General features: G+C 49.3%; 8 protein-coding genes across 8 annotated transcripts; 4 read left to right on the top strand and 4 right to left on the bottom strand.

The window, feature by feature from the left end:
• Nucleotides 1–472: 472 nt before the first annotated feature.
• BDV27DRAFT_133412 (phosphatidylinositol-specific phospholipase C) lies at nucleotides 473–2,104 on the top strand. Its single transcript, XM_032068080.1, has one exon. The coding sequence runs from the start codon at nucleotides 511–513 to the stop codon at nucleotides 1,972–1,974; it is 1,464 nt and encodes a 487-aa protein (XP_031924244.1). The 5' UTR covers nucleotides 473–510; the 3' UTR covers nucleotides 1,975–2,104.
• A 207-nt stretch (nucleotides 2,105–2,311) lies between these two features.
• BDV27DRAFT_133413 (mitochondrial 54S ribosomal protein uL10m) lies at nucleotides 2,312–3,633 on the bottom strand. Its single transcript, XM_032068081.1, has one exon. The coding sequence runs from the start codon at nucleotides 3,504–3,506 to the stop codon at nucleotides 2,442–2,444; it is 1,065 nt and encodes a 354-aa protein (XP_031924245.1). The 5' UTR covers nucleotides 3,507–3,633; the 3' UTR covers nucleotides 2,312–2,441.
• A 138-nt stretch (nucleotides 3,634–3,771) lies between these two features.
• On the top strand, nucleotides 3,772–5,331 carry BDV27DRAFT_133414 (anthranilate phosphoribosyltransferase). Its single transcript, XM_032068082.1, has 2 exons — nucleotides 3,772–4,179; nucleotides 4,244–5,331. Exons 1-2 carry the CDS (start codon nucleotides 3,853–3,855, stop codon nucleotides 5,210–5,212), a joined length of 1,296 nt encoding a protein of 431 aa, XP_031924246.1. The 5' UTR covers nucleotides 3,772–3,852; the 3' UTR covers nucleotides 5,213–5,331.
• On the bottom strand, nucleotides 5,332–5,965 carry BDV27DRAFT_133415 (Rpo12/RPC10 RNA polymerase subunit family protein). Its single transcript, XM_032068083.1, has 2 exons — nucleotides 5,651–5,965; nucleotides 5,332–5,580 (listed from the first exon to the last, which is right to left on the bottom strand). Exons 1-2 carry the CDS (start codon nucleotides 5,845–5,847, stop codon nucleotides 5,556–5,558), a joined length of 222 nt encoding a protein of 73 aa, XP_031924247.1. The 5' UTR covers nucleotides 5,848–5,965; the 3' UTR covers nucleotides 5,332–5,555.
• A 224-nt stretch (nucleotides 5,966–6,189) lies between these two features.
• On the bottom strand, nucleotides 6,190–7,551 carry BDV27DRAFT_133418 (CDP-alcohol phosphatidyltransferase family protein). Its single transcript, XM_032068084.1, has 3 exons — nucleotides 6,916–7,551; nucleotides 6,690–6,862; nucleotides 6,190–6,630 (listed from the first exon to the last, which is right to left on the bottom strand). Exons 1-3 carry the CDS (start codon nucleotides 7,249–7,251, stop codon nucleotides 6,456–6,458), a joined length of 684 nt encoding a protein of 227 aa, XP_031924248.1. The 5' UTR covers nucleotides 7,252–7,551; the 3' UTR covers nucleotides 6,190–6,455.
• A 525-nt stretch (nucleotides 7,552–8,076) lies between these two features.
• On the top strand, nucleotides 8,077–9,842 carry BDV27DRAFT_148027 (putative C6 transcription factor; the record flags this gene model as incomplete). The annotated part of the gene is made up of 3 exons (XM_032070846.1): nucleotides 8,077–8,273; nucleotides 8,341–9,361; nucleotides 9,471–9,842. 3 exons carry the CDS (start codon nucleotides 8,077–8,079, stop codon nucleotides 9,840–9,842), a joined length of 1,590 nt encoding a protein of 529 aa, XP_031924249.1.
• A 121-nt stretch (nucleotides 9,843–9,963) lies between these two features.
• On the bottom strand, nucleotides 9,964–11,776 carry BDV27DRAFT_160948 (sugar porter family MFS transporter; the record flags this gene model as incomplete). Its single annotated transcript, XM_032073129.1, has 5 exons — nucleotides 9,964–10,874; nucleotides 10,946–11,272; nucleotides 11,376–11,486; nucleotides 11,589–11,648; nucleotides 11,704–11,776. The coding sequence occupies 5 exons, from the start codon at nucleotides 11,774–11,776 to the stop codon at nucleotides 9,964–9,966; spliced, it is 1,482 nt and encodes a 493-aa protein (XP_031924250.1).
• A 372-nt stretch (nucleotides 11,777–12,148) lies between these two features.
• On the top strand, nucleotides 12,149–15,230 carry BDV27DRAFT_167144 (glycoside hydrolase family 78 protein). The gene has a single exon (XM_032074393.1). It carries the CDS (start codon nucleotides 12,367–12,369, stop codon nucleotides 15,136–15,138), a length of 2,772 nt encoding a protein of 923 aa, XP_031924251.1. The 5' UTR covers nucleotides 12,149–12,366; the 3' UTR covers nucleotides 15,139–15,230.
• The last annotated feature ends 6 nt before the right edge of the window (nucleotides 15,231–15,236 follow it).

The following is a 15,236-nucleotide window of genomic DNA, read 5'->3' on the forward strand; positions in this document are numbered from 1 at the left end:
AAACAAAAAAAAAAAAAGAACAATTATATTTTCAGGGAATGAAAGTAATATTGGCAGGCTCAGCCTTACCACACCAACTGCAAAGTACGTGGGGGTTATGGATTCATGGGAGAGTTCGAGTTTCCTGCGCCAATAATACACAGTAAAACATGACTGCCTGAGGAACTTGGCAATCAGGTACAGAACTCCGTAGGTAAGTCGCCCATACTCCGAGTCCGCTCGAGACTTTTTGTTCAGGTGGAAAAGGTTAGGTTGGTACCACCAGCGCGGAAGATCCCAAGAAAAGCCATTCAAATGCCGATCACGATTGGTGCGTATCGCATCGTGGCTGATTTAGTGCCGTCGCAATTCTCCAGCGCTACCATCCAGCGCGATCCATCCAGGCCAATAATGAGCACCAATTTAACCTTGCAGCCTGGTACTACTTGGTTCGTTCAGCAGCGTCAGCGAACTCTCCAGCCTTATTTACCTTGCGAGTCTCTTCCTGGTACCTTAATCCCTTAGAAACCCATGGGTTGTTATCCTGGACAATCACGTACCACAATGGTCGCCGAACACTTGACCATTCGCAATCTCACATCCACGCCAATTACCCTGAAGCGCATTGAGCGCTTTCATCCGCATCATGATCGTAATATCCAACATTTTGCTAGAAACTTCACCCGAGTCTTTACCAATGTAACCCGCACCAGTGCGCCGGTGGCCGCCATCACGGATGACAACGAACCCTTTGTTCATGAGGATTTGGATATTCATATCGAACCTTTCCAGACAATTCACACTGAGCTTCGCACGTTTATCGACTCGGATAAAGAGCGCGTACGCTGGTTCTTCGAAGTGGAGGGAGAGAGACACCAAGTCCAGACTCCCGTGCCCACGTCGGAGTCCGCCACTATGAAGGCATTGTGCGACGAGCCTCGATTCAAACTCACGGGTATATATGTGACGCCTGAGGCTCATCTATCAATCTACTCCTCCGCCAACCTGAACGCGTGGATGGGCGAGCTAAAGGACGACACCTTGCTCTCCTCTCTCTCGATCCCAGGCACCCACAATTCCCCAACCTGCCATGTTGCGCCGCCCTCCGTTCGCTGCCAAGCAGTCAGCCCACGAGAACAGCTCGAAAACGGTGTGCGATTCTTTGACATCCGTGTGCAGCCCCAGTATCCAGAAGATGCCGACAAGGATGAGCTTGCTTTGGTGCACAGCGTCTTCCCCATCTCTTTAACGGGAAACAAATACTTCCGTGACTTGATGCATGAAGTAAACGAATTCCTCGACCAGAATCCGTCGGAGACCCTGATCATCTCCCTCAAACGGGAGGGACCCGGCGAGCACACCGACCAGCAGCTCAGCCGGATTCTGAGCGATCACTACGCACGTCCAGACAGTCGGTGGTACACAAACCCCAAGATCCCCACTCTTGGCGAAGTGCGCGGTAAGGTCGTTCTTATCCGTCGGTTCGACATCTTGGATCATCTCAAGGATATCCATGGGGGCGCAGGCTGGGGAATCTGTGCCTCGGGATGGGCCGACAACTGCTCCAACGCGACTTGCCCCAGTGGACAATTATGCATCCAGGATTTCTACGAAGTCTTAGAGACGGAGAACATTGGCGAAAAGATTAAGTACGTGCAGGAGCATTGCTTCCGGGCCGCTGAGACCTGTTACCCGTTCGGCGTGCTTCCGGACTCCGAAGCAACCAGGGCACATCCATTTTATATCAATTTCTTGAGTGCGAGCAATTTCTGGAAACTTGGCACTTGGCCGGAGAAGATTGCAGGTAAGCTGAACCCAGCGGCAGTTGATTATCTCTGCCGGATGCATGGTGAAAAGGATGACTGTGACTGGTCCACCGGTATCCTTGTCACGGACTGGGTTGGCCTGGATGGCGACTGGGATCTTGTGCGATGCATCGTGGGCATGAATGCTCGGTTGAAACTGAGGCAAGATAGGCATGAAGGAGACAACTAGATGACACGGCGTATTAGCTCTATAATGTTTTGCTTGTACTAGGGCATGGAATATCTGTTACATTTACCCAACTTGTGGCCATCCACAAAACCCACAATGATATCCATAACTACACCTTTCGGGTTTGAACAAATTAGTGAATATATATATATATATATATATATATATATATACTGTAATTAATCTTGCAATCTTAGCTCATTTATACATATTGGTACAGTCCTGGTTATGTGTACGGCGTATAGTAGAAGCTAGTATAGCCCACCAGATCTAAGAAGCATGTGGCCGAGGACTCGAGAGATGTGCACGGTTGTATATTAGAATTTCGCATTCTATACTTTGGCTTGTGTTTTTAAAGTAACCCTTCATGTGCTAGAAAAAAAACCCCCATAGCCTTCAATAACCGGACAGGAAAAGTACAAGTGTAGGTAGTATTATACATAGAAATCAAACTGGTCGCGTTACATTTAAGCCTCAGTCTTCTCATCACCCGGGCCCTTCTGCTCCTCCTCCAGGACGCTCTTCCTGCTCTCAAGAGTGAAGTACAGGCTCTTACCAGCGCCCTCCAAAGTGTTCGTGACGCTAGATGCCATGCTTTGCAGGGCCATGACAAGTTGTGACCGCAGACCATCCATACCACCTTCGATGCTACCGACCCACTTGGTCTGGTCAACATCGAACACCTTGCCATCCACACGCGCGGCAAGAAGAGCCAGCTTATTCAAACCGTTCTGAACGGGCAGCTCATGCCATCCTGGGTTGGCCTTGCGAGTGGGAACCGGGAAGCCAGCTGCCTTGGGAGCAAGGACCGTAAGCGCAGCTTTCAGATGTTCCGGAGACATCTGAGGAATGCTCAAGACTGCAATTGGTCCAACCAAGACTGGCGACAATTCGTGCTTGCCCTTCATATTGAGAACAGCATCATGAGCCGCACGGGAAAGGTCGTGTGACAGAGTGGGATCATCCCTCGACCCAGAGAGAGAGACTTCGGCAGACGTTTGCGTGATGGGGTCGACGGCGCTGGGGGTCTGGCCGGCTTCAATTGTGGAGGCGCTGGGTCGGAAATACTCGACGATACGGAGGGCAACCTCAAAGATACTGGTCTGAACAATTTGCACCTTGACGTGAGGAGCAAGCGGAGGGAGGGAGCGTCCCTCGGAGGCAATCTGCTCGTCCACTTTCTGCAAAGCCTTGCTCAATTCTCGTCGGATGGCAGCCCATTCCACAGACTGAAGGTTATCGTGCTGTAGAAACACCATAAGAGGTGTAGTGCGGATGAGCGACGTATATTGTCGGAGAAGCTGAGACCGACGGTACTCGGGATTGCGATGTGAGGGAGGTTGAGACGGAGGAAATCTAGCAATAGGGGCAGCGGAGTGTGTCATCTGTTCAGGAGACGCGGCCGGGGTCGTAGCTGTCGCAGCGGTACTCGCGTATCTTGTGAGAATAGGCAGCTCATGTTGACAGAGGAGCCTTTGCCGGCAGAGAGGCTGGGGGATGCGGCCACTTGACAGGCGAATTCGTGGAGGCATTGTGAAGAAAATGGTAGGTGTTAGCAGGATTTGAGTTTTTGCACGGTCGATTTATCCTAGAAGCGGCTCCTGATATGGACAAGGGCGCCTGAGGCCGGTGAAATTCGAGATACCGACAACAGTGACTTCCGGAATATACAACTTGGACGAAAATATGGCACGAAATCTTGGGTTCCCCGAAAAGGTATAGCGGGATCTCTGGGCGGTGAGGTTCTGCCCTACGCCGATGACGGATTCTATATGAGGGGTGCATTGAGTCAGAGATTCTTATTATCGCGTCTGTGTCTTCAATTTCGGGGTTTTTAACGGCTTCGGGGGATATACCTGCAGTTATCCTACAGCTAAAATGTCTGCTGCTCCTTTTGACCTGCAACCGGGTCAAGTCTCTATCTCACCCCTCCTACAGAAGCTCGCCTACCCCTCCGAGAAGCTTCCTGTAGAAGCTGCAGACATTGCTTCAGCATTCGCATTAATTTTCGAGGACCGTCTCTCTGCTATACAGACGGCAGCTCTTCTGACACTTTTGCACTCTACTGGAAGGGATCGAGATGCAGAGGTCATCGCTAGATGCTCCCATCGCATGCGAGAGGCCGCTACTCAAGTCGACAGGCCCACCTTGAAAAAGGTCATCAAGGCCCACGGTAAGAAGGAGGGCACTTACAAAGGTGGCCTGGTAAGAATTGCTTTCGGTCCGCAACCCATATAATACCAGTAACCTGATATGTGGACTACCTTAGTGTGATATTGTTGGTACTGGCGGAGATTCGCACTCCACTTTCAATATCTCTACCACTGCTTCTATCATCGCCTCGCCGCTTATCCTAATGGCCAAACATGGCAATCGCGCGCAGACCTCTTTCTCTGGATCCGCAGATGTCCTCAATGCTATTCCGCCGACTCCCCCGAATATTTCCGCTGTCAGCGCCGAGAACCTTGCGCAGGTGTACGAGAAGACCAATTATGCATTCTTGTTTGCTCCCAACTTCCACCCGGGCATGATGTACGCCAATCCAGTGCGCCGCGCATTGGGACTACGAACAATTTTCAACTTGATGGGCCCACTGGCTAATCCTGTTGATTGGGCCATTGAGGCTAGAGTGGTCGGTGTGGCCTACCAGAGCCTTGGACCTGTTTTTGCCGAGGCCCTTAGGCAGAATGGATGCAAAAAGGCCATGGTCATCTGCGGTGAGGAGGACCTGGATGAAATCAGCTGTGCCGGAAATACCAACTGCTGGAAGCTCACTGAATACCCTAACCCTGCCTACAAGGGCCCGGCAGATGATGATTGCTCATGTGACGAGAACGAGCATGAGGTCCCCCGCACTCTGGTCAAATTCGAAACTTTCCAACTACACCCATCAGACTTTGGTCTGCCAACTCATCCTTTGACTGCCGTATTCGGAAGAAAGATGCCCAAAGATAATGCAGCCAAGATTATGAGCATCCTGCGAAATGAACTGCCTCGCGATGATCCAATCCTCTCCTTTGTCCTTATGAATGTCGCTGCCCTTCTGGTTATTTCGGGTGTCTGTGAAGCTGACACTAGTAACATGGGACCCGGTGATGATGGCCAGGTGATTACCGAACGTGGACCAGGTGGTGGGCGCTGGAAGGAGGGTGTCCGGCGAGCTAGATGGGCCGTCGAAAGTGGCGCAGCCCTTAAGTGCTTGGAAGGATTTATTGAAGTGACGAACAACCTTCAGTGAAACATTTCTTTAGCAGTAGTTTAGGTTCTCTCTTTCTCTTTTCTTCTTTTTAAAGAATATGTTCAGAAATTGGCAAGGTAGAGGTATAGGGACATGTGTATTGAATGACGAAATTAATAACTTTACTCATGGAAAACTTCAACACGAGTACCTTCCGCCGATGCACAGATATAATGAGTCCCTTTCAACAAAGGTCATCTGCAGAACCATCGCCGCATCGCAATATTTAATTTTTTTTTTTTTTTGTCCCATCAAACTCCAAAGCGCCACCTGAATGCATATCACGATACGATCGTAAAAAAAAATTATAAAACCAACGTCGCGCAACCGTTCTATCCCATATTCACCGAGCTTCGAACTGAACCATTCTGTAGAACCAAACAAAGTCAGCAAACACCCAGTTAAAAACTTTGTCAAGAACAAAAAAAAAACCCCCACCTCTTAGTCCTTTCCTTGTACAACACACGATGACCGCATTCCTTGCAGCGGATCTGGTCACCCCTCTTCAGCGAGACACGAGCGTTGCACTCGCCGCATAGATAGGCAACCATAGGGCCATCCATGGAGCCAGCACCGGAGTCAAAGGCATTCTGTCCGCCCAAAGAGGAAGGAACCTGGTAAGCTTCGCGAGACATGGTAGGTAGGTGTCTTTCGACGTTTGTCTCTTTGAGAATATTATGGTAAGCGGGTATGGGCGACGGAGGTGCTGTCTCGCGACTTGGATTGTGAGCTGAAGGGAAACTGGAATGCGGGTTTTGAGGAGCTTTGGATTGTTCTGGATATTCTTTGCGCAAACCTAATTTTGCTGAGTCAGGCTTTGGATTTGATGACGGGCAATCTGGGACTAGCCCTTTTTGGGCTAAGGTGCTCCTGACGGTACCTTAAGCTCCGGTCCTTATCAATGTCAGTATCTACTCAGGTTCTTCTTTGTCTGTTATAGATTACGCCAGCATTGAAACGAACTAGTTAAGCCAGTGGAGTTGAATAACGAGGTGATGGGGTTTTCCTAGCTCTTTCAAAGCAACGCGGAGATGGCTGCACTGAGCCACATATTTCCACAAGGGACTCAGTCTCATATATAACAGCATTCTGAATATTCAAACGGGCGAATATCCAACGACATCTTAGCTATGGATAAGTGTGGACTAATCGAAGCCATTCTTTGTATATCTGCTAATCATTGTTATGTCTATGTTCCCTGTCCTGGTAGCACTAAATACAATGTACAAGCTACTACAGGGGGTCACTGATCTCTTTTCTGCGCCAACCGTGCATTCCTTCTCATTTCAATGTCACCTTGGACAAGCCACTTGCTGGCCTCTAGTAACTGAGCCATGTTCACATATTGCTTAAAGAGCATAAATGGCGTCGAGACATAAAGTAGGCACCATGGAACAGTTTCGTCTAATTTATTGGCACTGAGATCGATGTAAGTACATGTTACGTCTCAGGGTATATTAGCCGCTCAAAATCTTACCGGGCCATGTCCATTGCCCCAGCACTCCAAGAGGAGCTCCATAGTGTTGAAGGATTGGATTGTGATACCTTGAAGCTCGCATTGTCCAGCGACGATGGCGACGACGAGAATGAGAGCAAATACAACGCAATGAAGAAGAGCTCATTCAGCGCGCACACCGTAAAAAGGACTTTCTACATATTGTTAGTTTTGCGAAGAAAGTACGAGTGGGCCAACGCCAACATACTGTGTTAGAGTAGTAGATTCGCATGACCCATGGCCGACTCTCATCGATCTGTTTGTGGCTCTGACGGTTTCCACCCATTGCCAAGGTCGCATACATATGGATATAGTGGCTTGAATAGTCCAAGCTAATCAAGCCCTGAAAGATAATACTCCACCTGGGAAATGCGCTCGCCAGGAAAACTAGCAAGCAATTTGTTGTACATCGGTCTGTAATCATATCCAGAACGGCACCGAATCGCGTTGATTGCCCTAGACGCCGGGCTACGGCTCCGTCTAGGGCATCAAGTATACAAGAGACGCTATACAATAGCGAACATGTTCGTGGGTGGAGGGGCATGTAATAGAGGGATGTGACGGCGAGAACAACACGGGTATATCCTAGAAACTTTAAGAACTACTCAAAGGTATCTCGTCACCAATAAAAGGAACATGCCGATCAGGTTGTGTACGAAGAGGAAAACGTTCTCATCATGATCTTCATGCCGTCCAGCAACGTCTTGTGCCGAATGGCTAGCCAAGTGGGAGGACTTTCTCGGTGTTATCCGGTAAATGGATCAAGAGAATTCTGGTAGATCGGACTTACAGTAACGTCGATTGATTGGACTCGGAGCATCTATATTATAACATAGAATCTATAATGAATGGTTGGTCCACGCGCTAAAAAAAAAAAAAAAAAAAAAAGACGTAAGATATTATATACTGGGGTCCTTTGTCCTTGTCCCGTGACAGGCATAGTGCCAACGGTAGGCCCCGAGGCTAAAATCGGACCCAGTGTCCGCAATACAACATCAACAACGATTCATTCACTCGTAACAAGAGATCGTTGTCTTCAATGAAAAATTGCTAGTCTCTACAGAGTACCTATTAGACCTATTAATATGACCGTTCATAACACCAAAAGGGCAAGGGCTGGTGCCTGCTCGACTTGCCGGTAAGTGCAGCAGTATAATCCCTCCCGTCGGTTGATGGGTTGACATAAGGATAGCACTGAGTGAGCCTCGAATTTAGCACCCGAAAAAGACGATGTATTCCAGGGAATAAAGGAGATAGTTGTCAGCTTTGTCACTTGCTGTCGGTGCCCTGCAGCCTTGATCATGCTACAAGGCCAGCCAGAGTGGCAGTTCAATCGGCATCAATGAGGGAGAATCCCACACCTGGTCGAATGCCACTATCATGGGAACCGGACTTTTCGGAAGCACTGAAGACACACGAAGTCTTACATGAATTAGTTGGGTTGTATTTTCGTCATATTCATAATATTGCCCACACCATGTTTCACGAGCCCAGTTTCATGCATCATATGAAGGAAGGTACAGCATCCATGAAACATGTCTATGGTATGTGTGCATTAGCTGCCAGGTATGTTCTTACGCACTCAAACTAGTTGATCACTAGGCTACTCAGACCGATGACTGTGGATTAACAGGTTCTCTAAGAACCCGATTTTCCATGACATCTCGCCTTGCTCCCGTGGAAAAGTCTATGCCTTTCAGGCCATGCGACTTTGTCGCCAATGTACGGATACTCCAAGCCTGGAGACAATTCAAGCATTGCTTTTGATTGGATATTTTTTTAGTGGTGAAGCTGATAATCAGAGAAAACACATATATGTTGGACTCGCGCGGCTACACGCCGAAGCTCTGTCGCTCTGGGGTTCTCCCACGCACTCAAGTTCTAATGCGGTAAACCGAGAGGAGTATCGCCGAACTTGTTTCTCCGTTCGGATTGCCACCCACTGGTCCGCTTCTGACATGTTCATGGAGCCTGAGGATACGTGTCACAGCTCAGAAATGGTTCCAGAAATAGATGATGTACTCTTCCATACCCTGACTTCCGCCGAGTTGCTGCGGAAACCCCAATTAGCACCCACCTTTCGGTGTGACATGTGGGCTCAAATGGCACGGACACTTGATATCTTTACCAAAATTAATGGATTGTTGAGACAGCTCAGCCGACGCGCGATTACCCTCGAAGGCTATTGCCGAGAGGCGCCTTTACTGGAGGATCGTCTTAACCAATGGTACGAGAATTTACCGGAGCACTTGACCTACAGCTACGACCACCTCATTTTCTTCTTGGAGAGGCACCTTGGCCGAACATTTTTGTCCATGCACATTGGATACTATCATTTTCGCCAAATGCTCTTCTTCCCCTTCCTTAAGGCGGGTGCAGGTCGAGAGGCAACCTCCACCGAACCTAAAGCATCCAAGTGCAATGAAAGCGCGGCTACAGTTTCGGAGATCTTAAACTATGCTACTAGCCTTGAGAATTGTGAGTTGGACTACTTTATTTATGGGCATATTGCTGTGGTCAGCTCTTGTGTTCATCTACACTCTTTACTCTTTAGCGATGATCTTTCGGAGCTCTTTATGGCACGGCAACGACTCATTCTCAATTTTAAATTTTTGATGAGAGTGAAATCATATTGGCCTATAGTTGACTCCTCTGTAAGCTCCTTCCTTACTGAGCGTAATATATTGTCTCTGTTTCTTTCTATCTAGTCATTTAGAAGACCTTGAATGTTGATCGAAAAGGCTGATGACGAAAATATCTTAGGTGTCTCGTCTACGAACTTTCCAGAACTCTTGCCGTAACTCCATATCAGATCCGTTTGTTCTAGATAATTGGATGGCCCGTTTCCTTACAGAACATTCTTCTTCGCTTGCAGAGAGACAGACGCACGACTCAGTGTCATCCCGTTTCGGGGTTGAAAAGCTATCTACGCAGCCTGCTGAATATAGTGAGGAGCTTCCTGGTATCACACAAAACTCAGGCATTTTAAATGCCCCCAACCCTGTGACACTAGAAGGATCTCAATCGAAGGAGCCTGAGAATGCCTGGGACGGCTTGTCCTATCTTATGAATGACCAGAGCATCACTAATGAGGCTCTTGCTGATAATGCAATTGACTGGCTATTGAGAGACTAGGAAGAGTAGGCAGTCGTAAAGGTGAAGTGATAGTCAATTTGTTAGACAAGCATCGATGACTGGCTACAATATCAATGTTGATACTAGGGGAAAGAATACGCTAACCTTTTCCACCACATAATCATACAACCGCTTCCACATGAGTAGACTTGGTGTCCTTCGCGTCCGCGATGCTTTGTCTATCATCCATGTCCTTGGTTTCATTCCCAGTATTCAAAGCAGAAGGAGGGTCACCAAACAGCTCAGCAATCTGTTCCAATGTTTTGGCTCCAGTCTCTGGAAGAAAGAAGAAGTAAATAAAAGCAGCCACAAAGTTCGTGGCAATGAAAAGTGAATAATATCTCCAACTGACATTCTCCAGCGCGGTTGGTGTGATCTGCGATAGGACGATTGCTGCGACGGATTTGGCGAACACAGCAAGCCCAAGCCCGTTCGAGCGAAGAAAAAATGGGAAGAGTTCTGAAGGGACAACCCAGACCATCGCATTGAAGAAGACTGCATAAGCGCAGGAATAGAGAAAGATCATTGCGATGGCTGCACGGGCACCACTGAGATCGCCACCACTTTGGTCTCCGTACACAGCTGATAACGCCATGCAGATGGCAATCAATACCGACAGAAACAGTGAGCCTGTCCACAATGTGCGAGTGCGTGGCCACTTGTCTGCTACCACGAAGAGATAGATGATCTGACCAATGACGCCCATGAAGCCATAAATGCCACTGATCAAAAGTGAAGTTTTTCCGGTGAACCCTACTGTCTCATAAAAGCTGGTCTGGTAATTTTGAATGACCTGAGACCCGCTAAACTGACTCATGACAACAATGAAACACGCGATGAGCGTGCGGTGAAGATAACGACGGGAAAATAACTTGGCACAAGCAACATGAAAGCTTGTAACCTCAGTTGCTTCTGCCTGTATCTGTTCCCGGATCTGTGCGAGTTCTTGAGACAAGGAATCCGCATCCCTTTCAGATCCTTGGAGCATTGTTAGGACGGTACGGGCTTCTTCATAGCGCTCCTCTTGGATTACTAGAGGAGGTTGATAGTTAGACTCTTGCTTTGAAGGGAGGTCCCCTACAAGACGATATGGAGTGACTTACACCAACGAGGGCTATAAGGTATAAAGCAACACCCAAGGGCCAACAGCAGAGGACCAGGGAGCTGCATTGCCAACGGAATTCGCCATTGGGCGTCATCCTTGGCAAAGGCGCCCCCATAACCGATCCAGTTGGCTATGCAGAAGCCAATGGCAATCATGAAGCCCTGTAAGCCAACAATGAATCCACGTTGATGGGGAGGGGACGCTTCGGCGATATAGATGGGAACGACAGTCAAAAGCATGCCGCAGCCGATTCCAGCGAAAAATCTTCCTGCAATCATCATTCCTGCATTGACAGCGGCGCACTGAAGAACAGCACCGATAATTGCTGGATAAACACATTCACTTAGCAATAGGTTCAATCAGCATAGCAGTAACAAAAGTTGAAGGGCTATGGTCAGAGTACGCAAAGGGGCCAAGAGGACACTTACCTACTACAGCACTTCCGCAAATAGTCCATCGCCTACTAAATTTGTTGGCCGAATAACCTGCTATGAATGTACCGAGAGCCTGACCAACATTGTACAAGGAAACAATGGCCCCTAGCAAAGTATGTTGTTAGTGCCATATCTCTCGGACATCTGAAAAGGACACAGAAAATGAAGCAGAGATATGTTACTTGCCTTTCAATCCTGCATTCTCACCGGTTGGTCCGAACATGGCATATTTAAAAGTATCATGGCCCAAGGTTGTTGCGATAATCCCTGGTAATTGTCAACGACCATCGATACCCTCCCATTAGATTCAATGAAGGCGTACCTGAGTCCACCCCGTATACGAAGCCTCCTAGAGCCACCACCAGTGTGATCAGGACAAGGTTAAGGGAAAGCATCTCTGCAATATCCAAGTGAGGGTAGCCTGTTTGTTGCATACATGGACTCGCTGTACCCCGAATCTTCCGGTCCTCTTTATATACTGTGGACTCTGCCTTCTCCGCTTAGGTATAGAGTCTATTCTGTCTATGCGCCGACTAATGACTATACTATCAGTACCCCATGGGGTAACCTTAGTCTTGATTCGGTTACTACGGTTAGCCCTAATCGGCAACCCTGCGGGGAGCGGCGGCGACTCTCCAATGAGAAGCCGAAAACGCCGCCAGCATTCTAAAGTATGTCCCACTTGCACTTCAGATGCATGGTTCACCTGCATCTTGGGTCTCGCGTTTGCCCTCCAGCTCTTCGTCTAACTGGCCACATGGCATGCATCTTGGTCCATAATTTCGGGATCTCGGACGAATATGCTGCGAGGCGACCCATACATCGGCAATAGACACATCGACCGTGTACTTATGAGAACCTTATAAGAACGGACAACGAGGGTAAATATGAAGGTCCAGGAGTACTTCGCTTCCCACACTTGTGGAATATCTTAACTTATTTTTTTCTTTCCTACTATCGCCTATATTCACCACGTACTCTCATTATGATAGGCCAACTGGCTATCGCACCTCCCTCAGCCGAACAACACCCGACTGGCTTTGGTGTGGGCCACGCGACTCCCCGCCTATCCTGGCGATTCCTTAACGCAGAAGAGGACTGTCCGCTAGGATGGGAGCAGACTTCGTACGAAATCCAAATTTTTCGGTCCCAAGATTCACCCATAGAGACATATGAAGTGGCCAGCGATAAATCAGTCTTGGTGCCTTGGCCAAGCTCCCCTTTACAGTCGCGGGAAAGTGTTCAGGTGCGAGTCCGAGCTCACGGGACATGTATTAAGAAGACTCAAGCGGAACCTACAAATTGGTCTCCTTGGTCTACGATTGAATGTGCCCTGCTCTATCGTCACGACTGGAAGGGCCTTCCCATTGCCAGTCTAGAAGCTCCACCTCATGACACCCCACTACGGCCAGTACGATTTCGCAAATCCTTCCATATCTCGGGCGCAGATGCTATCAGTCGGGCTCGTTTGTACATCACCAGCCTAGGAGTATATCGCGCCTTTATCAATGGTCAGGCGGTGGGCGATCAATGCATGGCTCCTGGGTGGACAAGCTACCGGCATCGCCTCAATTATCAGGTGTTTGACGTTGCAGCTCTGCTAAATGAGAGCGGACCAAATGTAATCGCGGTCGAGGTGGGCGAAGGATGGTATGCTACCCGTCTAGGATTTCGTGGGGGCCGCCGAAAACTATATGGCGATAAGTTAGCGGTGCTGGCCCAGCTAGAGGTGCAGTCTGAGCAGGACAAGTCCTTTTCATTGGCCACAGATTCTACCTGGACTTGTCAGCCAAGTGCAATCCTGCAGAGTGAGCTGTATGATGGCGAAATCTACGATGCGAGAGAGGAAAACCCTAATTGGAATAATGCTCTTGAGGGTATGGATTCTTCTTGGAATCCCGTGCAGGAGCTACAGTTCCCTTCAGCAACTTTGGTAGCTCCGGATGCGCCACCCGTGCGCGTTACAGAGGAGGTCAAAGCGGTAGAAGTTCTACACACTCCATCAGGAAAGACCGTTGTTGATTTCGGTCAGAATCTCGTCGGTCGGTTACGCGTCCGCTGCATAAACAAACCCGAGGGAGAGAAAGTCACCTTCACACATGCGGAGGTCCTAGAGCACGGTGAGCTAGGAACTCGCCCATTGCGAGCCGCAAAATGTAGGGATGAGTTTATCTCTGCGGGAAAAGAAGTCACAGATTGGACCCCACAACATACCTTTCACGGATTCCGATATGTACAAGTAGAGGGTTGGACTGATCAAGATCCACCCTTACTTACAGCCCTTGCGGCATTGGTAATGCACACTGACATGACTCGCAGTGGCTGGTTTCAATGTTCGCATCCAATGGTTAACCAGTTGCATCAGAACGCCTGGTGGAGTATGCGCGGGAACTTCCTGTCAATTCCAACGGACTGTCCCCAGCGAGATGAGCGCCTTGGTTGGACTGGAGACATTCAGGTTTTCTGCCCGTCGGCGAATTTTCTCTACGATACAGCCGGAATGCTGGGACACTGGCTGGAAGATGTGGCTGCAGAACAGCTTAAAGACGGTAACGGCTGTGTTCCACCACTCGTGGTACCAAATGTGGTCAGCTCAGAGTTGTGGCCGCATCATGTGCCTCAAGCAATTTGGGATGATGTAGTTGTCTTGACCCCTTGGACTCTCTACCTCTCTTACGGGGATACTGACATTCTCCGCCGACAATATGCCAGTATGCTAGCCTGGATCGACCGAGGAATTCAACGGGGTCCCGATGGGCTCTGGGATCCCCAAGTGTGGCAGCTAGGAGACTGGCTAGACCCAACAGCACCACCAATTGAACCAGGAGACGCCCGAACGGATGGCACACTAGTTGCCGATGCCTATTTGGTCCATGTCACTTCAGTCATGGCTCAAATCAGTGAGGTCCTAGGCGAAACGACAGACGCCACCCGATTCCAGGCCGACTCTAACCGACTGAAGGCAACATTCCAGGAGAAGTATATCGCTCCGTCAGGCTTACTTGCTGGAGACACCCAGACAGCACTAAGCCTGGCACTCATGTACGACCTCCACTCCACAGCCGATCAGGCCATAGAAGCTGCAAACCGACTAGTTCGCCAGGTCCGCCAAGCCAAGTTCCGAGTAGCCACGGGGTTCGCCGGTACCCCTATCATCGCCCATGCACTGACCAAGACCGGCCATCACCAAATCGCCTACCGCATGTTGCTGGAGAAGAGCCGGCCATCCTGGATGTACCCGATCACCATGGGAGCAACCACCATATGGGAACGCTGGGACAGCATGCTCCCCGATGGATCCATCAACCCGGGCGAGATGACCAGCTTCAACCACTACGCTCTCGGCTCCATCATCAACTGGCTCCATTACAGCGTGGCTGGCGTGCGTCCTATCGCTCCCGGATGGAAGCAGTTCCGGGTTGAACCCATCCCCGGCGGTAGTATCGATTCAGCTGAAGTCGCCTATGAAACCCCCTACGGACGGATAGAATGTCGATGGACCTTCGACGCGACTGAGGATCGCTTCAGTTTGGATCTGTTAGTCCCTCCGAACTCGCGCGCGCTTGTCATCCTGCCCAGCGAGGAAAGATGGGAAAGGAGGGTTGCCCTGAAGGCCAATGATGAAGACGGTACATGGATCGGGTCTGGGCACCATCAGTTCTCATGCCGATGGAGTGTGGAGAGTCAGCGTGGTGGGTGGCCTCCTAAACCCATTATTCCGATCATGCGGAAGCCGGGGCCGGAGACCATTGCTTGATACGGATATATAGACTTGGCTCTTTACCTTTAAACATACATGTTAGCGATAGAATTGAATGCAGTACATAGTTTCTGGAGCGGCAATCTAAACGCACG

Source organism: Aspergillus caelatus (assembly GCF_009193585.1).
Source record: "Aspergillus caelatus strain CBS 763.97 unplaced genomic scaffold BDV27scaffold_183, whole genome shotgun sequence".
In the NCBI taxonomy this organism is placed as follows: Eukaryota; Fungi; Ascomycota; class Eurotiomycetes; order Eurotiales; family Aspergillaceae; genus Aspergillus; species Aspergillus caelatus.

Coding starts and splice junctions, on each gene's coding strand:
- BDV27DRAFT_133418 (XM_032068084.1), bottom strand. CDS start 7,251: ATGCCCCTCCACCCACGAACATGTTCGCTATTGTATAGCGTCTCTTGT. Junction 6,863..6,915: donor GAATCTACTACTCTAACACA/GTATGTTGGCGT, acceptor AACAATATGTAG/AAAGTCCTTTTTACGGTGTG. Junction 6,631..6,689: donor GGGGCAATGGACATGGCCCG/GTAAGATTTTGA, acceptor CATCGATCTCAG/TGCCAATAAATTAGACGAAA.
- BDV27DRAFT_133413 (XM_032068081.1), bottom strand. CDS start 3,506: ATGCCTCCACGAATTCGCCTGTCAAGTGGCCGCATCCCCCAGCCTCTC.
- BDV27DRAFT_133415 (XM_032068083.1), bottom strand. CDS start 5,847: ATGTCTCGCGAAGCTTACCAGGTTCCTTCCTCTTTGGGCGGACAGAAT. Junction 5,581..5,650: donor TACAAGGAAAGGACTAAGAG/GTGGGGGTTTTT, acceptor TTGGTTCTACAG/AATGGTTCAGTTCGAAGCTC.
- BDV27DRAFT_133412 (XM_032068080.1), top strand. CDS start 511: ATGGGTTGTTATCCTGGACAATCACGTACCACAATGGTCGCCGAACAC.
- BDV27DRAFT_167144 (XM_032074393.1), top strand. CDS start 12,367: ATGATAGGCCAACTGGCTATCGCACCTCCCTCAGCCGAACAACACCCG.
- BDV27DRAFT_133414 (XM_032068082.1), top strand. CDS start 3,853: ATGTCTGCTGCTCCTTTTGACCTGCAACCGGGTCAAGTCTCTATCTCA. Junction 4,180..4,243: donor GCACTTACAAAGGTGGCCTG/GTAAGAATTGCT, acceptor GGACTACCTTAG/TGTGATATTGTTGGTACTGG.